Source organism: Oryctolagus cuniculus, chromosome 3, assembly GCF_964237555.1.
Source record: "Oryctolagus cuniculus chromosome 3, mOryCun1.1, whole genome shotgun sequence".
NCBI classification, from domain to species: Eukaryota; Metazoa; Chordata; class Mammalia; order Lagomorpha; family Leporidae; genus Oryctolagus; species Oryctolagus cuniculus.
This window is the reverse complement of record NC_091434.1, coordinates 80,037,522-80,063,022: the sequence shown is the minus strand read 5'-3', so window position 1 is coordinate 80,063,022 and position 25,501 is coordinate 80,037,522. Positions and strand designations below refer to the sequence as shown.

General features: G+C 37.4%; 1 protein-coding gene across 11 annotated transcripts in view; it reads left to right on the top strand.

The window, feature by feature from the left end:
- The first annotated feature begins 9,453 nt into the window (after positions 1-9,453).
- Positions 9,454-25,501, top strand: part of SLC4A10 (solute carrier family 4 member 10) — a 333,141-nt gene continuing 317,093 nt past the window's right edge. For 4 of the 11 annotated variants that reach the window (XM_017342639.3, XM_008258664.4, XM_051848039.2 and 1 more), the window contains exon 1: positions 9,456-9,755. In XM_017342639.3, coding sequence (XP_017198128.1) covers positions 9,708-9,755 — 48 coding nt within the window. In that variant the 5' untranslated portion in view covers positions 9,456-9,707. 11 annotated transcript variants of the gene reach the window in all.

Sequence of the window (25,501 nt, the reverse complement as noted above, 5' to 3'; positions counted from 1 at the left end):
TCTCTGGGAAATCTTTCTTTTATTTTTATTTTTTATCTTTTATTATTTTTTTTTGACAGGGAGAGTTACACAGTGAGAGAGAGAGACAGAGAGAAAGGTCTTCCTTTTCCGTTGGTTCACCCCCCAAATGGCCGCCATGGCTGGTGTGCTGTGTGGATCCGAAGACAGGAGCCAGGTGCTTCCTCCTAGTCTCCCATGTGGGTGCAGGGCCCAAGCACCTGGGCCATCCTCCATTGCACTCCTGGACCACAGCAGAGAGCTGGACTGGAAGAGGAGCAACGGGGACAGAATCCGGCGCCCAACTGGGACTAGAACCTGGGGTGCCAGCTCCGCAGGCAGAGGATTAGCTTAGTGAGCCACGGCGCTAGCCACGGGAAATCTTTCTTGATACCCTCTGCCTCCAATCTGGTACAGATCAGGTGACACTTCAATTTCTTTCGGTTACCTGTCATACTGTCCTTCGACTTGTCTGATTGTTTGTCTCCCTGAATGTCTATGACCTCATTGGGCCCAGGGACTTGTCTTTCTGGTGCTTTGCACAATATTTGGCTCATAGAGGTAGTCAGTAAATATCTATTAAGTGAATGAATCACTTAAATAAATGTTTGTGTTTCTTTGTTTATGAGATGATTATATTTCTGAGAAGTGGCATTAAATTCAAGCACTTAAAATAATTTTCTCACCAGAAATAGAAGAGCAAATTTAGTTTAGTTTTTGCCTATTTTAACACTATTGAATATATTTTTCTACCTTAAGCAAGGTCTCCCCGTCCCCCAAATTTAGTTATATGCTTTTCTTTTTTAGAAGGTTTTTATTTAATGAATACAAATTTTATATGCACAGCTTTTAGGAATATAGTGTTTTTTTTCCCCCATCCCTGCCCTCCTGCCCTGACTCCCATCCCACCTCCTACTCCCTTTCCCATTCCATTCTTCATTAAGATTTGTTTTTAATTGACTATATACAGAAGGCCAACTCTATAATAAGTAGAGATTTCAACAGTTTGCACTTACAATGACACACAAAGTATAAAGTACAGTTTGAAGACAAGTGTTACCATTAATTCTCATAATACACCTCATTAAAGACAGAGGTACAACATGGAGAGTAAGTGCACAGTGACTCTTGTTGTTATTTAAACAATTAACACTCTTTACTTTTGACATCAGTGACCACCCGAAGATCTTGACATGAGCTGCCAAGGATATGGAAGCCTTTTGAATACACAAACTTTGTCAGTTTAAATGCTTTTCAGTTTATTCATTTGATCATTGACCTTTATGTCTCTATAACAAAATGCAACAGAAAATATGTCTTTAAGTTTCGGAAGCCTAAATAGAGATAGACAGAGATTCCAAATTATAGAATCATAAGAAAAGGCGAAGAGCCAGGCTGTCTATATCAGAAGATTTTCTGCAAAGAATTGGAAGAATTGGAAGGGAGTAAGAGGCTTCAGTTGCTGGAATGTGTCTTTGAGAAAGGACCATGTGTGCTTTCATTAGTTGAGTGCCTGATTGTTGTTGGGGAGAGAGAGAGAGAGAGAGAGAGAGAGAGAGAGAGAAAACCATAGATAATTCAGATAAGTTTGGAAACTTTGAAAGTACAGTATTTATATTCCATTCTCAAGTAGGGGCTTTGGAATTTTCCTTCATTCCTGGTGTAGACTGACAGAACTAAGATAAATTTTTATTAAAATAAGAGATGAATTTAAAAAACTAAATGGATTTCATATTTTTCTAGTGACTTCAATTTCATAGCTATAAATAATTCCATTGCTTTAAATGTGATGGAAATAGAAATGAAAAGAAACCACCACGCTTTACCCCTTAAATTTCAAAAGTAGTCTATAATAAAACATACTGAAATGTTAATAGTGACCTTGGTGGGAATATGAATGCCTGTTGTCACTCCCCCTCTTCATGGAGGAACGACACTAAACCCTGCCTAGGCTTCATATCCGAGTCACGGCACCATTATGTCGCTCCCCCTCTTCATGGAGGAACGACACAGGACCCTGCGCTGTTCTTTTGTCTGCTCGGCCCTCCCCGGGTTTGCCGCTGGTTCTTCCCGGGTTGGCTACCGTCCCTTCCACCTCCGTGGAAGGGCGGTTCCCCCTGCCACCTTCCCCACTTCCGCGGGGGAGCGGCACACCGCCGGCTGGCTCTCTCGGGGGCTGCACAGGTGTTCCTTCAGAAAGATGTTCCTGGTGCATGTTGTCTCTCTCCTCCTTTATAGTCCTCTTCCACCAATCCCAACTCTGCTACCCACACGCCAAGTATGCTGCTCTCCTCCAATCAGGAGCAGGTCCTGCTGTTTATTGGTTGAACTGGAGGCAGCTGTGTAGAAGCTGTTTCCTCCTCTCCCAGCGCCATATTGTGGGAGAGCAGATGCATAGAATAAATCTTAATTCCAGTAACTTAGTCTAGTCCGAGTTGCTCCCAGTTGCTCCCCACACCTGTCATTTTTGTTTTTTTATTGCGGTGAATTTTGAACATTTTCCTTAATGGAATAATATTTTTCCCTTGTTTTGCTTGGCTAAACAATCCTCATTCTTTGGTTTAGGTTTCTTCTACTCGTTTACTAACTCATTAGTTGGGCAGTGTATCCTTACTCAATATTCCTTTATTCTGGACAATGCATTCTCTTTATCAGCATAGCACACTGAAATAATCATCAGTTTCCCTTTTTTGAGAGTCAGGGATCATAGCTTATTTATCTTTGTATCAACATATAGCACAAGATAGATGTTTAATAAACCTTTGTAGAATTGATTAATAAACAAATCAACAAAATTATTTTATGGTTTCTTGAAATTACAGTTTCAGATAAAGTTTTTTAATAGGAAGTAAGCTTATTAGTAATGTGGAAAGACACATAAGTTTTGTAACTCTGAAAACTATAGTAAAATCAGAATAAAAATTCAGGTTCTTATATAATGTAAGACCACATAAAATGTATCTGATAATTTTATTCACTAATAGTTTGGTTGCTGATGATGAAGCTGAGAAATTGCTATTAGTAGGAGTTTTGATGTTTTTATATATAATATTTGTCATCTTTGACAGAGTGTAAATTCAATGGTAAACCCAGAGATTTTTCTTGTTTATCATCACTTGAGAATATATGGATAAAGTCACATATGGGACACCATGAGTAATGATCACTTTTGTGTAATTCTTCATAACTTGATAGGTAACAAGGACAAGTTAAGGATTATTTAGCTATAATATTAATTCTGTAATAAGTGTGATGCTTATTATTTTCAAGTTAGGCAGAGAAATGATACATCCAGGATGATTTAACAAAGCCAGTGATAATTAGACTTAAAGGCTGATAATTGGAGAAATAATCAGTTGAGGCATGCATACAATTCTTGTTTATATAACAAGAAAAGGAAAATTAAATTCCCCCTCCCCAAAATAATACCCTAAGGATTTTAGCTTTCTACAGGAAGGGAGAGAAAAGTACTACTTTAAGTTAGTCATTTCATTTTCTGATCTGCTCTTGTTTTCTGCACATTTTTTAAATTTAAAAACTTTGTCAATACTTTATTCTGTTTTGAACGAACGTTCTCTTTGAGTACATGATTCATGTATTGTTTCCATGCAGTTGGATACACCCTGTAGATACTCAAGTTTTTATTGAACTGTGTTAAATCTGTTGAAGATGCTGACCTCAATTTATAGAATAGCCCTGTGTAAATTTCCCTGTAGGGATAAACTGAGGAAAAAAGTGAAAATCTGGTCAAGTTTCCAGTAATTAGGATTGGAAAAGACAGTCATGGACTAACGACTTGAAGGATCTCTTAAACCTGGACATTAACCCAATTGGAATGAGTGCCTTAATGATTTATTGCATGTATTTGTTTTCTGATACTTGATTGAATAACTGTCAGATTGGGAGCCAAAAGCATCTATTTAAAAAAAGTGTGATTTTCCACCTTTTAATTCTTGCATTACTCAGAGAAGTCACTTATTGTATTAGAAACTTTGGAATGGGCATTCTTACCATTTCCCTTAGTGGTCAGATGTCATCATTTTTAATCTAATCTTTGTATATATACATATATTCATTTGCATGTATCTCATAAATACATTAAGAACATAGTTATTCTTCCCACCAAACCCGCCCTCCATTCCACTCTCCACCCCTTCCTTCTCTGTCTCTTGTTTAGTCCAAGAAAGAACAAGAAACAGAAAGAATGTAATAAAAAAAAAAACAAGGAAACTATTCCTTGATAGTCTAAATGTCATCATTTTTAAGCCATAAAGAAAGTGCATTTTTAGTATCTCTTGAATTGGTGATATCAAACTAAATATTTTCAGATACGTCTGCCAGTATACAAAATATTCTTTTTTTTATTTATTTGACAGGTAGAGTTATAGACAGTGAGAGAGAGAGCAGAGAGAAAGGTCTTCCTTTCGTTGGCTCACCCCTCAAATGGCTACTACGGCCGGAGCTACACCTGTCTGAAGCCGGGAGCCAGGTGCCCCTTCTTGGTCTCCCATGTGGGTGCAGGGGTTCAAGCACTGCTTTCCCAGGCCACAGCAGAGAGCTGGGCTGGAAGAGGGGCAGCCGGGACTAAAGCCGGCGCCCATATGGGATGCTGGCACCACAGGCAGATGATTAACCTAGTGTACCATGGTGCTGGCCCCACAAAATATTCTTTACATTATTAAGAGTATTTGTATAGGTTCCAAAGGATAGAGAAACAAAGGTATAAAACATAAGTAAATACTATAAACATTACTGGGATGCACTTTTATATATGAAAAATACTTATTTTTGAAATATAATCTTTTTCTAGCAATATATCACTAACATAGTATTAATATTAAGAATATATTTCTGAACTCATTGCCAATCTAAAGTTCAAGTATTTTATGTTAAACAGGACGAAAGCAAAGGACTTTGAGATCTAAACCAGAAATCCAATACTGAAATAAACCAAGACTAAAAATTATTTTTTATGGCTGTCAATGTTGGCAGTAACATTTAGAATCTGTTTTTTTCCTTTCAAATACAATAAATATTAGGTGACCTATTCTCTAAGATAAACATTGTTTTAGTGTGCAAATCTTAACCCTCAGGATATAAAAAATCAAAAGGAGGTAGGAACTGAAAAGTGTGTTGAATCCAAGCTGAATTGTATAGTTAGGCAATAGTTAAAGTTGAGGTCAGCAAGAGTCCCAGGATGCAAGATGGATCAAGGAAGGAAGAACACCATGGTGGCTGTGTTCCTTTCTTATTGCCCAGGACATTGGCAGCTGGAAAGGAAGGTGGCTCATCTGTTTAGTGTTTTGCTGTAATTCCTCTTTGTATGATTGGCTTGTGGCCCATCCCTACTTTTATTTCATTCTTCAGAGAGGAAAATTCCACTTTAATATTGCTGCTATGATGGAAATAGCATCAGTAGCATGGTATCTTACACATAATAGGACCAACTGAATGAAAACTCAAACTACTATCTCATTCAATAGGGTGTGTAGTACATTTAGTTGCTTGGACAAATTCAGTCTTGCTATATTTAATGTAATGTTTGAAATGACTGTCAAACTGTACTAATAGACCCTCATTGATTTTCTAAATAAGAACAGGCTAAACAGGAATCCATATCTAATCATCTAGGATCCAAAAATATTATTAAACTGGAAAAAGCTCTGAACTTTGAGAAATGCAAAATTACCTGGGAATAATTTTCCAAAAACATGCCCTCATCTCCTAGCTCCTACTCTGAAAATATCAGAATCTCCAAGATAGATAACGTGTTAAAAATAAACTGCTCATGCAATTTGGATTTCCTTTTATTTTTCTTCTCTTTACATCCTGAGTTTGAAAATCAGTGGAGAAGTTTAGATATTAAATTCACTGGTTTTCTTAGTAAAATTTCTCCTATCTAATGATGATTTTCTTCCCAGGAGTTTTCAGTTTATACTTATCTTCTTCTTTGGGACATATTTATTGTATGGATATGTTCTCAGGTAATGAACATTAATTTTAGGTTACTCTGTAAGAGAGTGGTAGTAGATTAAATTTTTTCTTAATCTAAAAAAAATCTTTATGTTCATTTTATTTAAAAGGCTGTTAGAGGAGCCAGCTCTGTGGCTCAGCAGGTTAACGCCCTGGCCTGAAGTGCCAGGATCTCATATGGGCGCCGGTTTGAGACCTGGCTGCTCCACTTCCAATACAGCTCTCTGCTATGGCCTGGGAAAGCATTAAAAGATGGCCCAAGGACTTGGGCCCCTGTACCCACATGGGAGACCTGGAAGAAGCTCCTGGCCCCTGGTTTCAGATTGGCGCAGCTCTGTCCATTGCAGCTATCTGGAGAGTGAACCATCAGATGGAATACCTCTCTCTGTGCCTTTCCTCTCTTTGTGTAACTTGACTTTCAAGTAAAAATAAATAAATAAATAAAAGACTATTAGAGATAGAGACAGACATACAGAGAGAGATCTTCTATCCACTAGTTTACTCCCGAGTGTGCACAATAGCCAGGGCTGGCCCAGGTCAAAACTGGGAGTCCAGAACTTAATTCAGGACTCCCACATGAATTCAGATACCCAAGAACTAGAGCCATCATCTGCTGCTTCCAGTCTGTGCATCACCAGGAAGATGGAATTGGAAATGGATCCAGGACTCAAAAACAGGGACTTTGATATGGGATACAAGCATCCCAAACAGTGTCCTAACCACTGTACCAAATATACAGGGCATTAATTGAGGTAGTGCATTAGTAGTGTATTAATTTAGGACAATTTTTTCTTTCTCTATATCAGGTTAGCATTTAATATCTTGGATCAGAGAACTTTAGAAACCTGGACTTTCTTGATCATTAGCAGTAAGATATTTGCTGTTGGAACTCTGGCTAAGTCCTATTTGTAGTGGTAGAAACAATAACTGACAAACACAAGCAATGGTTGCTCCATCGAAGTACCTCTATGATTTAATAATTTATCTTGTAGAAAAATATTGAAGATAAATTAAAATAGGTTTATTTTTATTTTGACTCCAAGAATAGTCAGATTTTTCTTGGTTATATTTAAATTTATTTTGAATGAATATAAACTGGACAATTTAAGGCTTCTTAATTGGATAGACATATTTTTTTTAAGGTTTATTTATTTGAAAGATTTACAGAGAGGCAGAGCCAGAGGTGGGGGGGGTCTTCCATCCTCTGCTTTACTCCCCAAATGGCCACAATGGCCGGAGCTTCTCTGATCCAGAGCTAGGAGCCAGGAGCTTCTTCCAAGTCTCCCGGGAGGGTGCAGGGGCCCAAGCACTTGGGCCAAATTTTACTGCTTTCCCAGGCCGGACTCAAACTGGCACCTAAATTGGATGCTGGCACTACAGGTGGCAACCTTACCTGCTACCCCACAGCCCTGGTCCTGACATAATCTTTTAAAGAGAAGTTATCATTTTCATTCTAATATATTATTTGTGGTTGCTGTTTATGTTCATTTGAATGGGAAAGGAAGTGGGCTTATATTCATCAAATTGACCCAGAGATCAGTAAATGCTCAATCAGATACATTGTCATTTAAGTCCTTGATATCATCTCAATGTGCATGCACAAAGTAGTCATTCAAACATGTTGATGTTTATGGCTTAAAATATTTACTTATAAAAATAATAGAAACTTATTGTAAAAAATTATGTTGAGAAAGAAAACATAAATGTTTTCTATAATTCCACTTGCTATGAGAATTCTGGAAAATTTTGCTGTATTGTTAAAGGTAGTTAAATGCTTGTATTAAATTTTGCTGATTAAAAGTTTAAGATTTGGTAAAAAATTTTAAGGTAAACACTCTTAATAATTTTCAGTCATCCTCTTTTTTTTTTAAAAAGGCCTTTATTTAATGAATGAATATTTCATAGGTACAACTTTAGGAATATAGTGGTTCTTTCCCCCATAACCACCCTCCCATCCCCACTCCTGTCCTACCCCCTACTCTCTCTCCCATTCCATTCTTCATTATGGTTCATTTTTAGTTATATTTTATATACAGAGGACTAACTCTATACTAAGTAAAGATTTCAACAGTTTGCACTCACACAGATGCACAAAATATAAAGTACTATTTGAAGACTAGTTTTACTGTTAATTCTCATAGTACAACACATTAAGGACAGAGGTCCAACATGGGGAGTAAGTGTACAGTGACTTCTGTTGTTCATTTAACAATTGGCACTCTTGTTTATGACGTCAGTGATCACCTGAGGCTCTAGCCATGAGTGCCAAGGCTATGGAAGCCTTTTGTAACCACAGACTCCATCAATATTTGGACAGGGCCATAAGCAAAGTGGAAGTTCTCTCCTTCCTTCAGAGAAAAGTACATCCCTCTTTGATGGCCCCTTCTTCCTACTGAGGTCTCACTCACAGAGATCCTTCCTGTATGATATTTTTTGCCAGCATGTCTTGGCTTTCCACAGGCATTCTCTCTTAATCCCTGAAAGCTTTTTACCCCTCTTCATCTGCAGCCTTAATATTCATAGTCCGGGGTCCAGTGACATATGGGTTTCATAACTTAAAATACTCTGGATGCAAGCTCTCTGCTGTGGCCCCCGAAGGCAGTGGAGGATGGCCCAAGTGCTTGGACCCTGCACCCGTATGGGGGACCAGGAGGAAGCACCTGGCTCCTGGCTTTGGATCGGCGTAGCGCGCCGGCTGTAATGGCCATTTGAGGGGTGAACCAACGGAAGGAAGACCTTTCTCTCTGTCTCTGTCTCTCTCTCTCTCTCTCACTGTCTAACTCTGCCTGTCAAAAAATAAAAATAAAATAAAATAAAAAATACTCTGGATGCAGTAGCTGTTTCAGGAAATATGTGTAGTTACTAAATGACAATTATCAGCTACTTTTGCCTACAAAAGAGCTTATTTATCCGACTCTCTTTTGTTCCATGGATTATTTAGATAATCCCCTATCTCACTTTTGTTGAGACTTCTAAAATAAAGCAGTACATGTTTGGGCTACTGTTGTCAGGCTCACTGTCTTTTCAAAGTGCCTTGGTGTGTTGAATATTGCCACTCTCAAAATATTTTCTTTCCCTGTCATTTTTGTCAGGTAATCATAGAATAATATTTTTTATTTAAAAATGTATGACATGTAAACTCAAATATTGGAGATTTCTGTCCAAATTTTATTGAGTCAACAATGACTTAATTTTTTTTTTTTTTAGTGAATAGTTCAGTCTCAATAAGACCAATTTCAAGGATGTCTTATTTGTTTTAAAAGTCCCAGGTAGTTAGAGCAGAGTATCTAGTAAACCTTATTAACATCACCATTAAATTATGTCTTTGTGAGGTTCTGGGAATGAAGGAAGTTGCCTCAAAGTGTCAAAATCAGGCTTAGCTGGTTAGAGACCTGCACAGACTCATTTATGTAAGAAGTTAGCATCTTAGGTGAAATTCATGATGCCCATCAGTTTGCAGCATTGCAGGCTGTATTTTACACCAGTAGCCAGGTGTGGGCAGTGATACAGGGCTTGAGGGATCTCTTACTGGCCCAGGGATCCAAGGCATTCAGTGCAAAACCTGGCCAGCAGCCCGAGTGAGTAGAAGCCATGTGACTCTGGTGAGTTGGAGTGTGCAATTGCCTCCTGCTTCAGAGCTACCTGATCCGAATACTAAGCAGAGCGAGTGCTGTGCTGAGTGTAAGGCACTGAAGACACTGCAGAGCAAGGTGCTTATTCCAGACGCTTTACAAAACATGGAGATTAAAGACCAGGGAGCCCAAATGGAGCCGCTGCTGCCTACGGTAAGAGACAACCTGCTGTCACATAAATTAACTGCTTTGCTGCAAAACCTGTTAGGCAAGTGGTCTGCTAGCTAAGTGCAGCGAGTGTACTTTCGGGGTGGTGGATAGCTCCCACGACAAACGGACAGGGGTCTCCTCTCATCCCGGGAGACTGAAATGCATAAAGCAAAGCACATGATTTTTTTCCCCCCTTCTCAATATGGATGCATCACGGTGATGAAATATCTCATGTTTGCCGCTGTTTGAAGAAATGGCTAGGTTTAGCGGCAGGGGCAGCTGTGTGTGTCACCCTCCCTGCCTGTTTCTCCATTTCTCAGTCTGTGCTGTGGCTCAGGCCCCTGCTAAGAAGCCCCGTTTTATTACATTTAATCCCTGAAAAATTTCCTCCCTATGCCTCATCTCCAGGCAGTGAGGTGAGGGAATCTGCCGCTGTTGCAGCTCTAGCGATTTAGTCTCCGCAGAAACCAGAGGAAAGAACAGAAGGATCGTGTGTGTGTGTGTGTGTGTGTGTGTGTGTGTGTGTTGTTCGTCTCCCTCTTTCTCAAAGGGAAATGTGTCATGGTTCAAGTACAAAGAAGGTTTGGGGGGACAGGCACAAAATTCAGAGTTGACTATCTGAAAGGTTACTAAATTGTCATTTGAAAATAGCCTATCTGTTTAACTCTGTATCCTTAAGCCGCCTTCTTAGATTTAATTTTTAGATAAGTGATTGATTTGCTTATCCTCTCCACAATCTCCCTGGCTCCCAGACTTTGCAGATCTTCAGGCAACATCTTTCTCAGCATGGAGCTGCTGATGTTACTGTGTTCAAGGAGTGAAGAGAAAAAAACCCACAGTATTTTCTTGACGCAATAGAGATGCCAAACGCTAGCTTCCAGCCATCCATCAGCGCTGTCACAGCTCACGAGGGCAGAAATCCCCTCCCTGCACCAAAGCTTGCTGAGGGGCTGTCGCTTAGCACTCCAGTTGCTCAGGTCGGTGACCACATTGCAGACTACGGACTGGCGGTAAAGTGTCAATTTCCAAGTCCTTTCTTAGGCTTGGAACACACGTTTAAATGAAAGGAAATTAAAGGAGTAATAGGCATATTATGGGCCACTGTATTTTCAGGGCCTTACCTCTTCCTGCAGACTCAGATGCTGCAAAAAAAGATTTCAGTTTGCATCCCGGAATCAGCTGTGGTACTGAGCATGCCCAGTTCTCCCCAGGAAGCCAGTTTTGTGCAGGGAGGGAGTGGGGAAGTGGGAAGAATGCAGGAGTCACCACCAAGAATGGAGCCTGAATAAAGAGCAGGGGCAGTGTCAGAGAATGTCAGTTATTTTCCTGCTTAAAAGTACAGACACTGTGTGTGTGTGTGTGTGTGTGTGTGTGTGTGTGTGTGTAAAATCAAAGTGGAGTTGTACAAAAATAAGACTTGTCCATCTTCCCAAACTTGAAAAGATACTTGAATTAGGAGTCTGTGATTACTAGGAATAAGTAGTGTCAAGGACATCAGGGAACTTCCCTGGATGAAAGAGGAACTGTACACAGGAACTGTGATATATAGATGTGGGGGGTTGGAGCTTGTCCTAGAAAAGCCGGCTGAATCCAGTTTGATGAGGCTCATGGATGTCACTTGTGGGGAACAGTTAAAGGGTTTAGGACCAAATGAGGATTAACTAGAGGCATTTACAAGAGGATGTCATTACTAGGCTAGATGGGCAACCAGTTTTGGACTTCAGAAAGCATAAAAAAACAAGTTTGATTAGAAAAAGAAGGTCTACAATAAGTCTGTGAAAAATTTTAAAGGCCAGAGTTAAGTTTGCATTTCATGGGGATGATGGCCATACAGAATAACTATGTAGTTTCACAAAGAATATTATGTTAGGAGACAATCGTATAAAAAATAAGCCTGAGAGTCCAGAAAGGATGCTGAATTATTGGTCCAATTTTATATTTGTATGGTGTTTTCGACATCCTCATCTGGTTTTATGAGTGTTTTTTGTTGTTATTGTTCTTGTTGTCTATCCCAAAACAAGCATGTTATGTAAGGCAAATTTTATTCCCTTTATTCTAAAGAGAAAGTGAGACATGGAATCTGAATGACATGTCTAAGGTCCCATAGTGCTGATGCTAGAGCTAGAATGTAGGTCTTCTAAAACTAGTTCAGAAATTAAAAAAAAAAAGTATCCAGCATTTTTGTACGTCATGTTCTTAACAAGGCTTAACACAATCAGTTCCTGGACTAGAGGCTTTATACTTGGAAGAGAGAAAGAAATACTTTAGGTCTTGTTTTATAAAATTAATCAGATGACTACAAAACATTATAAGGGTACTTCAAAAAGTTCATGGAAATGTGTATTATGAAAATATTATGCATGGATTTTAAGTTTTTGCACCAAACTGAGTGTCTTTCAATTCTATTTTCCAAGAACTTTTTGAAGTACCCACATATTATAGAGGCAATATAACATAATAATTAAGAGCATAGTTTAATAAGTCACAGCACTGCTATTTACTTGCTCTATGATCTTGGGAAAGTTATAAGCCTTAGTTTCCTCAACCAAGAAATGAGAGGGGAATGGTATATATCTTTTGGGTTTTGTGATGATTAAATAAATTATATAAAGTACCAACATTTAGTATGTGTTCAAGAAAATGCAGCTGCTATTTTAATTGTCAGTACAAATACAGACTTTGAGATGGATTCTAGGTTTCAAGTTTTTATAAAAGATGGTTTGTCAATACTGCCTAAAAAGGAAAAGTGGGAAATGGAATACCAGGACACTGTAATGTTGAGGTATATTCTTTTAGTTAAAACTGTGGGAACTTTCAGTGGAGTTGGAAAGACAGTCAGAAAGGCATTAAAAGCCAAGATGGCTTTTAATGGGATAAGAGCATTCAGAGGTAGGTAGTGAGAGAAGAAAGGGAGAAAGAACAATCCTAAAAATGGACAAGTATGTCCAATCATTGAGTGTATTAATGCTGATGCAAGTGAAATGGAAGAAAATATTCTCATTTTAAACTTCTGAAGGTTTACCTCCATATAGTATATACAAAATAAATCTGAAGGGTTTGAGCAGAGGAGGCCCTGAAATGTTTGCCTTTTTTTCTCAGTCCTTTTTAGGTAGCATCAAAGCAATTTTCTTTTGCTAGACAAACCATTATTCCATTTTGTTGGCCCTGAGCCCTCTGAGGTTATAAAATTCACTCTCCTAGGCCCAAAGTACAGCGAAGCTTTGGTAGCTTATGTCTGAAGTTATAGAATGAGCATGTCCAGAAGGATGATTTAGTTATGAAATGCCTACTCTCAGCCAAATATGATCTTGTTGCTGAGGATGTGGTATTCTAACTAGTTTAGAGACAGTGATCAGTTTAACTTTCTAAGAGACTACTGCTTTATCCTCAGATACTTAATCATTGTTGCATGCTTTTTGAGAGGGGGCATTTCTGAAGAATGCATATAACAATAACAATGGTGCTATCATGTCAATAATGATCGAATCAATCTTTTAAAAGTATGAAGCCAGATATTTAGAAAATTGCATTACGACTTCACTGTTTTTTTCGAAGTTCAGTGTTGAATTTGCTTCTAGGAGTTCTCTGACAATTTTTAAATTACCAGGGCATGGAAGAAGCTTCCAGGAGAAGGTCTATATAACAAAGATTTCTGTCATACACCGTTTAATCTTAGCTGCTATTTACTGGGGCCACCTTGGATGCCTTGTAAGAATCTAACATCCTAAAAAGAACTTACTTCAAGTTGAACTTAGTTGTAAAACTCCCTTGAGATGTGGGATTACAGTAAAGCACATTTTTTAAAAGTAATTTGGTACCGTAGGATAGAATGTGGAATTTATCACCTATTTTAAAATGCTAATTCTAGATTCTCAAATGGCCCAGTCTATCAAGTTGTCTTATTTGTGGTAAAAAATTATGAAAAATTTTTTATTATTAAATTAGGGAAAGGAAAATGGGACTAAAATGTCAAAGTAACAAGAAAACCATGTGAATTAGCTAAGTAATATTGTTTTTCTATTTTATTTGAGTTATAATCAGATTTTTTAAAAGATTTTATTTATTTGAGAGGTAGAGTTACAGATAGTGAGAGGGAGAGACAGAGAGAAAGGTCTTCCTTCCATTGATTCACTCTCCAGATGGCCCCAACGGCTGAAGCTATGCTGATCCGAAGCCAGGAGCCAGGTGCTTATTCCTGGTCTCCCATGCTGGTGCAGGGGCCCAAGAACTTGGGCCATCTTCTACTGCTTTCCCAGGCAATAGCAATTGGAAGAGGGGCAGCTGGCACTAGAACTGGGGCCCATTATTAGAATTTAAAGACAACATGCTCACTACACATGGTAGTACAAAGGAAGCAAAATTCAGCTCAGAAATCAACCCTTATTTTCACTTTCATTACTTGAATTATTAGTCTAGAGTGGTGAGTAACTATAGAAATAAAATGGATACATATATGATGATATGGTTGGGGATTGGTGGCAAAATCTAAAGGTGAAAGACATTAAGATTATGACAAAAATATTGAGGTCAGATTAAGAAGTTGAACAGTTATTATAGAGAGTTAGGAAATATCTGAGCCCAGTTCTATTATCAAGCAGAGTCAGAGAGTGTAGTCAGAATATGATCATACTTCAGCGCAGTGCGCCGGCTGCAGCGCGCCAGCCGCGGTGGCCATTGGAGGGTGAACCAACGGCAAAGGAAGACCTTTCTCTCTGTCTCTCTCTCATTGTCCACTCTGCCTGTGGAAAAAAAAAAAAAAAAGAATATGATCATACTTCCAATGCATAATTTCCTTCTAATCTTGATTGATAGTTGCTTCCAAAGCCTAAACTGGCCATAACTGACCATTGCCTTTGCTGTGTTTTCAAGTGAGTGGAGATAATGTGGGTGCCACTTCCCATTCTTCTGTGTAGATAAACTTGAACTCTTCTCATATCTCACATGACACCTGACCATTGGATTTTCTGTAAAGTTGCCACTGAGAATCCATATAATCAATGTTTGTTAAGTATCATATTTTATCATTTCATAAAATAAATGTAAATTAAAATTTTAATATATTCTTTTACCTCAAACAGTTGTCTCAGATTCTCTTAGAGGTATGCTATTTTTTATTAAAAATAATTCATATATGTTATGTCTTTGTGAAATAGTATGCATATATATTGTTTTAAATTGCATTTTCCTAATGACATATATGTGGTGTATCTTTTTTTAAATCCATACATAGTTAGTTTAAGATTTATTTATTTATTTAAAAGGCAGAACAGAGAGAGAGATCATCCATCCATTGGTTTACTCCATAAATGACTACAACAGCAGGAGCCAGGAGCTTCTTTTGGGTCTCCCATGTGGGTACAGCGGCCCAAGAACTTGGGCCATCTACCTCTGCTTTCCCAGGCTCATTAACAGGGAGTTGTATTGGAGGTGGAGCAGCAGTGATATGAACCGGTGCCCATATGGAATGCCAGCATGGTAGGCAGCTGCTTAACCCACTGCACCACAGTGCTGGCCTGTTGTATCTTTCATATGTCCGTTTGCCTTGTGTATTTTTTATTTTATTTTATTTTTGATAAAGTGTCTGTTGTGATCTTTGGCCAATCTTTTAGTTGTTTGTTTTCTTATTATCAATTTTAAATTATTGAATTTTGAGCATTCTTTCTGTATTTTGAATAATAGTCATATTAGATATATCTTTTGAAAATATTTTCTTCCAATCTATGGCTTGCCTTCTCATTCCTTAATAAAGTCATATACAGAGCAGAAAATTTTAAATTGTCATAAATTCTAGCTTATCAGTTCTTTCTTTCATGGATTGTGTTTTGGTATTTTATCTAAAAAGCCATTGTCAAACCCTATTTTAATTTTTGTTATGGGTGTGAGATCTGTGTTTAGCTTCATTTTTTATTTTATTTTATGTGGATGTCCAGCTGTTTCAACACTATTTGTTGAGAAGTCTCTCACTTCTGCATTGTATTGCCTTTGCTTTCTTGCCAAAGACCAGTTCATTTACATGTCTGTGGATCTATTTATGGGATTTCTATGCTTAAAGAACATTTTTGTACAATGTTGTTTCTCCTTCAAATATTTTCTATGGGAAAAAAAAAAGGAAAACAGACACAAATGGAAGAAAGCAATCAGTGGTCACCTAGGGCTGAGGTGTGTGTTCACTACAGCAGAGCATGAAGGAAATTTTGCTGGTAATGGAAGTGTTTTAAACTTTATGTTGAAGCCACCATAGTGTTAATAATATATCATATGATTTTTGTTGGGACATATATTACAAATTGTTTAGCAAGTCAAACTGTATTTAAAAGATTTGAGCCACAGAAAAATTGTTCAAAATTTATTAATTTCTTTAATTCAGTAGGTAGATATTCCTCCCTGTGTCATGTGTGGCCACAAAAGAGAGAGAAAATGAAAGTACACAGAAAATCTCAATTGATTTGGTTTATTGAATATATGAAAATAGTTCTCCCCTCATCCATGCCAAAAAAGATTTTGTCACTGCAGGGAATACTGTCGAAGTAATCAGCCATCATTTAATTCTGGAGTCATTATTAAGCCTTTAATTGTATAAAGAAAGGTTCTAATAAAATGATCCTGAAAAATTAATTGATTCTCAATGTTTATTGAAATTGGGGTATTTATTTATTTATTTATTTTTTTGACAGGCAGAGTGGACAGTGAGAGAGAGAGACAGAGAGAAAGGTCTTCCTTTGCCGTTGGTTCACCCTCCAATGGCCGCCGCGGCCGGCGCGCTGCGGCCGGCGCACTGCGCTGACCAGGTGCTTTTCCTGGTCTCCCATGGGGTGCAGGGCCCAAGCACCTGGGCCATCCTCCACTGCACTCCCTGGCCACAGCAGAGAGCTGGCCTGGAAGAGGGGCAACCGGGACAGAATCCGGCGCCCCGACCGGGACTAGAACCCAGTGTGCCGGCGCCGCTAGGCGGAGGATTAGCCTAGTGAGCCGCGGCGCCAGCCCAAAATTGGGGTATTTATTTACTTTTATAGATTTTGGAAATGGCCTGGTGTATGTCTGGCTTAACAAAGTACAACAAACTGATGGGTTAAAACTACATGAACTTACTGTCCCATGGTTCTGAAGGTTAGAAGTCAGAAATTCAGGTGTTGGTAGGAGCATGCTCTTTCACAGACCTCTGACCCATCTTCTAATGCTTTCCCGGGCCACAGCAGAGAGCTGGATTGGAAGTGCAGCAGCTGGGATTCAAACCAGCACCCATATGGGATGCTGGCAATGCAGGTGGTGGCTTTACCCACTATGCCACAGCACTGACCCCACATCTACTATTATTAAAACTATTAAAGAGAACTAACACCAGCTGTAAGTAGAATGCCTTCTAATCATTGCAAGGTGGATAAGCCTGAGCAGATACAGTGAGTCTTAGTCATCCAAGTGATCATGTCTACTGTTTTTGAGTAACTGTGGAATCATTGTATTTATTAATTTATTTTAAAGTTTTATTGAGGTAAAGCATACAGTTATAAAATTCTCCCATTGTAAGTGTACAATTCAATAACTTTCAGTAAATTCATAGAGTTGTGCAATCATCAGTACAGTCTGGTTTTAAAACATTTCATTACTCCCCTAAATTTTCTCCAGCCCATTTGCAATTAGCATCCACACCTAGCCCTAGGCAATGACTGATCTACTTTCTGTTGATCTTTTTGTCTCTATAAATTTGCCTTCTCTGGATGTTTCATATAAATTAAATTATACACTAGATTGTCTTTTTTATCTGGCTTCCCTTAAGTAAAGTGTTTTTGAAATATGTCTATCTGTAGCATGTATCAGAAGCTTGCTGCTTTTATTGCTGAAAATATTACATTGTATAAATGTATGGCATTTTGTTAACTAATAGGTTATGTCACTTAGATAATTCCTTACTTTTAGCTATTATAGTTAATGCTGTTATAAATTTCCATTATTTGTCTCCCAATGAACATATGTTTATATTTCTCATGGGTACAGTCTTTCTATTACAATGAATGTGAACTAGTATGCTATTAAATTTTGATTTGCATTTCCCTAAAGACTAATCACATTGAACATCTTTTCATAATGACATTATTGGTCATTTGTATCTCTTATTTGATGAAATGACTTTCGAATGTTTTACTTGTTTTTCAGGTTGCTTATTTGGCTTTTTATTGGTTTGTGTTTGTTTTGAATGTGAGTTCCTTGCCAGAAATATGATTTGTGAACATTTCCTCTTTCTGAACTCTCTTTTTACTTTCTTGAGAGTGGCTTTTGAAACACATAAATTTAAATTTTGAAAAAGTAAAATTTATCATTTTCTCTCTTATTGAGTGGTTTTTGTATAGAATCTAAAATCTCTGCTTAGATCAAGGACACAAAGACTTCCTCCTATGTATTAGTCTAGTTTTGCAGTTTTGGATCTTACACTTTGATCATTGATCCACTTTGAATTGATTTTTGTGTAAAATGTGAGGTAAAGGTCTGAGTTATTTTTTTCTTATAGATATAAAATTGTCCCAGTATTGTTTCTTGACAGAACCACTTTTGCCATTAAATTTTCTTGGCAGCTTTGGTAAAAGTCAGGTGCTCTAAACATAGGTTTTATTTTTTAAATCAATATTCACTTTAATTTTAAAAAGTTGATGTAGAATATATGTATATATTTATGGGGTACAGTGCTGTAATTTGATACTGATATGCAATATAATGATGAAATTATGTTAAGTAGAAACTCAATCTCAAACATTATTATTGCTATCTATAGAGAACTTTCAAATTCTTCTCTGAATTTTTTCCTTTGGTTCTCAGTTCTGTTCTGTTGATCTGTATTCTTATCATTTCCCCTAAAATCATAGTGTCTTCATGACTGAGGCTGTTTAAGAAAAAAATGAAATCAGGTAATGCAAGTTCTTTGGCTTTTTTCTTTTTTTAAAAATTGTTTATGCTACTCTAGATCCTTTGCATTTCCAGATAAATTTTAGGAACAGCTTATCTATTTATGTAGAAAACCTACAGGGATTTTGGTATGGCTGTATTGTTTCAAATTTAGAGGCCAATTTGGAGAGAATTGCCATCTTTACATTGGTGTCTCTTTCTCTCTCTCTTTTTTTTTTTTTTAAGATTTATTTTTAAGAGGCATAGCTATAGACAGAGAGAGGTAAAGACAAAAAGAAAAGTCTTCCATCAGCTGGTTCACTCCTCAAATGGCCACAGAGGCCGGAGCTGGGCATATCCAAAACCAGGAGCCAAGAGCTTCCTCTGGGTCTCCCATGGGCTGCAGGGACCCAAGAACTTGGGCTATCTTCCACTGCTTTCCCAGGCCATAGCAGAGAGCTGGATTGGAAGAGGAGCAGCCTGGACTAGAACTGGCACCAAATGGCATGCTGATGCCATAGGCAAAGGCTTAGCTCACTATACCACAAAGATTAGTCTGTGGATTCAGTTGGATTGAGTGAGGATGCATTATAACCAGAGACTCTATTTACCTTTGAATTAATGACAAAGTCTTTGGAACAGTATTTGCAAGACTTGCTGTTCATCATGAAAATTAGACCCTTAGAATCTAATAATGAAGTTTTTAAATCAGAATTTTTCCTGCCATATTGAATGTATTAGATTGCCAGAATGCCCCCAACTCTTATTCTAACTGCTTATTCTTGCTAATTCTGAGAAAATTATTTAGAGGAGGTCATTTCTTTCTAGTGGATTTTTTCTTTTTGAGTAATGAGGCTTTGATATCGAAGATGATGACCTAGTCAAATTTGAGAAAGCAAGAGCTATAAAAAGTAGTTAAGTAACAACTACCAGATGGGATGAAATCATAGCTTTATTTAAGAAGCACATTTCATCATTCTTAGCTTCACACTGTTTCTTTCATGAATAAAATGATGAATTTCTATTGTTATTAAATTTTCCTATGAAAAAGCCCATGCAAATTTTTCTGATGTGCTCAGAGACAAGATTATAGTTAAGATGAAAAAAAAAAAAAAAACCGCAACATGTAGACAGGAACAAAACATTATCCTAATGAATTTTATAATTTGTTGAGTACATACCATGTAATTTGGACCTTATTAATACATGACTTAATAATGTAAATGTCTCTCACAAATCTAATAATACATACTTGACAGAATACTTCTAATAGCTATAAAAATTTGGTGCTTTTACTTTTATTTTAATTCACAGATTCATTGTGATTTGTAGATACAATTCTAAGAACATAATGATATTCCCTTCCTCCTTCTCATCCTCCTTGCTTCTTTCTTACCATCTTTTTTTAATTTTTGAGATAACATATTTTAAATTTATATTACAGTAAAAAGGCTTACTACTTCACTGAACAAGAAGTTTAACAAGTAAAAAGCAAAAAGACCATAGTTTAGTAGGAATATAGACCAATGGCAAAAAACCATAACTGAGTGGAAAAATCACCATTCACTCATATATAATGAATTTTAAAGTAATCAGATCATTAAAACTAAATATTCTTAACTATTCGTTTGACAAAGGTATAAAACAAAGTTTTATCAATACTGATTAACACAGACATTTCTTTCTTTTTTTTTTCTTTAGCTCTTTTTAAAAAAGTTTTATGTAAGTTATACAAGTTTCATGTATTTCATATACACGGATTCAGGGACATAGTCATAGTCCCCTCCCCACCATCCCTCCCACCTATGCTCCAACCCTTCCTCTTCCTCCTGCTCACCTTCCCTCTTTCTTTTTTCTTTGTTTGATTTTTTAACTTTTAGCTCCCACAGGTAAGGGCGAATATGCAATATTTGTCTTTCTGTATTTCACTCAACGTGATGTCTTTTAGTTGCATCCATTCTGCTGCTAACAGTAGAATTTCATTCTTTTTATAGCTGAATAATATTCCATCAGGTATATATACCACATTTTATTAAATCCACTTATCTGATGATGGACACCTTGGTTGATTTTAAATTTTCACTGTTCTGAACAGAGTCGCTATAAACATGGTGGTGCATCTATCCCTTTGATACGGTGTATCATATCTTTTGTGCATATATTCAGTAGTGGAATTGCTGGATCATATGGCAAGTCTATTTCAGTTTTTAAAGAAATCTCCACACATGTTTTCCACAGTGGCTGCACTAATTTACATTCCTACAAGCAGAGTATATGTGTTCCCTTTTGTCCACATCCTCACCAGCATTTGTTATTCTCTGTGTTTTAGATTTTAGTGGCTTGGACAGGGGTGAAGTGCTATCTCATTGTGTTTTTGATTTGCATTTCTCTGATGGCTAGTGATGTTGGGCATTTTTTTCATATATTTGTTGGCAATTTGTATTTCTTCTTTTGAGAAGTGTCTATTGAAGTTATTTGCCCACAGCCAGATTGGTGTTTTTTTGTTGTTCAGTTTTCAAGTTGCTGATACATTTGGGGTATTAATCATTTGTCTGAGAGGTAGTTTGAAATATTTTTTTCTCATTCTGTTGGATGTCTCTTTATCGTTCATTTCCTTTGCTGTGTAGACACCTCTGAGTTTGATACAGTCCCATTTGGTTAGTTTTGCTTTTGTTGCCTGTGCTTTGGGGATCTTTTCCAAGAAACTGTCCCCTATACCAATGTCTTGGAGTGTTTCTCCTACATTTTCTTCCAGCAACTTCATTGTCTCAGGTCTTAAATTTAAGTCTAATCCATCCTGAGTTGAATTTTTTTTTTTTGTATATGGTAAGAGGTATGGATCTAATTGTATTCATCTACATACACTAGTCCAATTTTGCCAGCACCATTTGTTAATGGGACAATCCTTACTCTACTGAATAGTCTGAGCACTATTGTCAAAATCAGGTGGGTGTATGTACGTGAATTAATTTCTGAGCCCTCTATTCTCTTCCATTGATCTATGTATTAGTTTTTATGTCAGCACCATGTTGTTTTAATTACTATAGCTTTGTAGTGTGCTTTGAAGTCAGATATTGTGATGCCTTCAGCTTAATTTTTCTTGTTCAGGAAGCCTTTGGCTATTTGGGGTCTTTTGTGATTCCATATGAATTTTAGGTTTTTCTTTAAGTTTTAAAAATTTATTTTAAATAAACTACAGTTGATTAAAAGGGAATTCATGACTAAAATAGAAGATACTTGAGGAAAGATGTGGGAAATGGACTTTGCATATATGATATGCATGCATGATAAACTAACAATGCCTCTAAAACTAATGATTATAGCAAAAAATGTTTTCACATTACAATTCTGCTTTTTATGTTTTTCCCCATTTTTACACAATTACAAAAGAAAAATATAAAAGCCCTAAAATGTGCATTGTTTTTCCTTTTTTTTTTTTTGTATCAATACTCATCTTCCTCTAAATTTACTACCTGTGGAACTTTTTATATCATAAAATATTTCAAGTGGAAGACAGGGATTAAAAAAGAGAAAGACAGACACTTCACAGAGTATAGTGAACGCTCAGAACAAAGGATGAAGGGAAAATCATTTCAATCAATGATTAGTTCATTATCCTTAGACTCACTAACACTTCATCCCTCCCCAACCTAATCTACATGATCTTTAAGATTAAGAAAAGGCCGGCGCGCTCACTAGGCTAATCCTCCGCCTTGCGGCGCCAGCACACTGGGTTCTAGTCCTGGTCGGGGCACTGGATTCTGTCCCGGTTGCCCCTCTTCCAGGCCAGCTCTCTGCTGTGGCCAGGGAGTGCAGTGGAGGATGGCCCAAGTGCTTGGGCCCTGCACCCCATGGGAAACCAGGAGAAGCACCTGGCTCCTGCCATCGGATCAGCGCGGTGCGGGCAGCAGCGCGCTGGCCTCGGTCTCTCTCACTGTGCACTCTGCCTGTCAAAAAAAAAAAAAAAAGATTAAGAAAAGCATTTAAATATTTTAAAATAATCAAAAAGATATAAGAATTCACATTTAAAAAAGAACACAAGTCAGGAAATATTTTCCCATCATGCTTTTTCCAGATGTCATGATGGCTTCAAGTTTAATGAAAACTGATTCCCATGACAAAAGAGAGTGACAGCTCTAACAGGTGCCTTGGGTTTTTGTTCTACTTAATTTTAATTACTGAAACAGGGGAGAGGGAAGGGAGTTTAGGAATTAATTTCTATTAACATATAGAAGTTGTTGCAAAACCCTAACTGTAAAAACACACCAATATAATCAGACTTCGCTTACAGTAGATAAGAGAATCCAAACGTTTCAGTGAAACAGTAAATTTGGCAGAATGCTGACAGATTCCTATCAACTTGCCCTCTTGAAAATAAAAATATAATTCAAAACAAATCATACAGCTAGAATTTTGATATCTGAAATATTTTAAAATAAGTTGTCCATAGGACAACTACTTATCTCTCCCTTATAATATCTCCATGCTTTTCTTTTTACAAAGATGGTTTGTTAAGACTCTCTGCCTTTTTCCCCCAGGTGTGAGGACAATGAAGGCTCACAAGTTTTCCATCTTTCCCAACCACACAGTTCCTTTTCACAGAACCCTGCCCTTTGAGTCTGGCTAAAAGTCTAGTCCTTATCAGCCTTGTCAAGGAGAATAAACAAATTACCTTGGGATCCTCCAAACTCAATTATCTGCACCCCAGGATCACAGCGTCTTAGTGCAAGAAGTGGGACATCCCAATTGAGAAAATTTACAATAAAACCCAGAAAGAGACGTTTGCCAGAAATGCCTTTTCTAATTCTGAAAGAACATCATTGGTATTTTGATAGAGATTATTTGGAATCTGTAGATTGCTTTATAGTATAGATATTTTAATGATATTGATTCTTCTAATCCATGAGCAAGGAATATCTTTCCATTTTGTTTGATGATTTTCATTGTAAAGATATTTCACTTCTTTGGATAACTTTATTCCTCAATGTGTGTGTCTGTGTGTGTGTGTTTTCCCAGTGGCTCTTTTGAATGGGCTTTCTCTTTCTTGATTTCTGTTTCTGTGAGTTCATCATTAGCATACAAAAAAGCTACTTTTTTGTGTGGTTGTTTTGTAACCTGCAAGTTTACTGAATTGTTCAATTTAACTTTAACTGAATTTATCAATTCTAACAGCTTTTTGATGGAGTGTTTAGGGTTTTTCATATACAATATCATGTCATCCACAAACATGAATAATTTGACTTCCTCTTTTCCAATTTTGATGCCCTTTATTTCTTTCTCATCCTGAATTCTTTTGTTGAAACTCCAGCACTGTGTTGAATAAAAGTGGCAAAAGTGGAATCCTTATCTTGTCCCAGACCTGAGGGGAAATGCTTTCCGTACTCAGTATGATAATGGCTGTTGGTTTGTGATATATAATAGCCTTTATATTTTGAGGAATGTTCATTCTAAACCTAATTTGTGGAGAGTTTTTTTTTTTTTAATCATGAACTGGTAATGAATCTTATCAAATGCTTTCTCTGCATCTATTGAGATGACCATATGATTTTTGTTCTTCATTCTATTGATGTGACTTATGATGTTTTTTGATTTATGAACGTTGAACCCTCCCTTGCGTTTCTGGGATAAATCCCACTTGATCATGATGCATGAGCTTTTTGATGTGGTTTTGGATTCTTTGCATCTATGTTCATTAAAGATATAGGTCTGTATTTTTCCTTTCCTTGTCCTGCCTTTGCTTTTGCTATCAAAGTAATACTGGCCTCATAAAAAGAGTTTGGCAGAGTTCCACCTGTTCAATATTTTGAAATAGCTTGAGGAATATTGGGGTTACTTCTTTTTTGAATGTATTGTAGTATTCAGTAGTAAAACCATCAGGTCCTGGACTTATCCTGATGGAAGACTATTTTTTTTAAAGATTTATTTATTTACTTGAAAGTCAGAGTTACACAGAGAGAGAAGGGGGAGAGAGAGAGAGAGAGAAGTCTTCCATCCACTGACTCCCCACAACAGCCACAACAGCCAGAGCTGTGCCGACACAAAGTCAGGAACCAGGAGCTTCTTCCTGGTCTCCTACGTGGGTGCAGGGCCCAAGGACTTGGACCATCTTCTGCTTTCCCAGGTCATAACACAGAACTATATCAGAAGTGGAGCAGCCGAGACCCATATGGGATGCCAGCACTGCAGGTGGCAGCTTTGCCTATCACACCACAGTGCTGGCCCTGGAAGACTATTGATTACTGTTTCAATCTCATTGCTTGTTATGGGTCTGTTTATGTTATGTATATCTTCCTGATGTAATCTTGGTAGGTTATCTGAATCCAGGAATTTACCCATTCCTTCAAGATTTTCCAGTTTATTAGCATATAGTTCTTAGTAATTTATTATGATCCTTTGTATTTCTGTGATGTTGGTTGTACTGTCTTTTTCATATCTGATTTTATTTATTTGTGTTTTTCTCCTTTTTCCTTTGTTAGTCTGGTTAGAGGTTTACCTATTTTGTTTATCTTCTCAAAAAAAAAAAAAACCAACATTTTGTTTTCTGGATCTAACAGAGTGAGAATCTCCATTAAAGACTGTTTGTAGGTTATACATTATTTTTTTTTAAGAAAGATTTCTTCATCTATTTGAAAGTCAGAGTTATACAGAGAGAAGAAGAGGGAGGGAGGGAGGGAAGGAGGGAAGGAGAGAGAGAGAGAGAGAGGTCTTCCATCAGTGGGTTCATTCCCCAATTGGCTGCAACCTCCAGAGCTGAACCTATCTGAACCCACGAGCCAGGAGCTTCCTCTGGGTCTCCCATGTGGGTGCAGGGGCCCAAGGACTTGGGTTATCCTCCATTGCTTTCCCAGGCCATAGCAGAGAGCTGGACTGGAAGT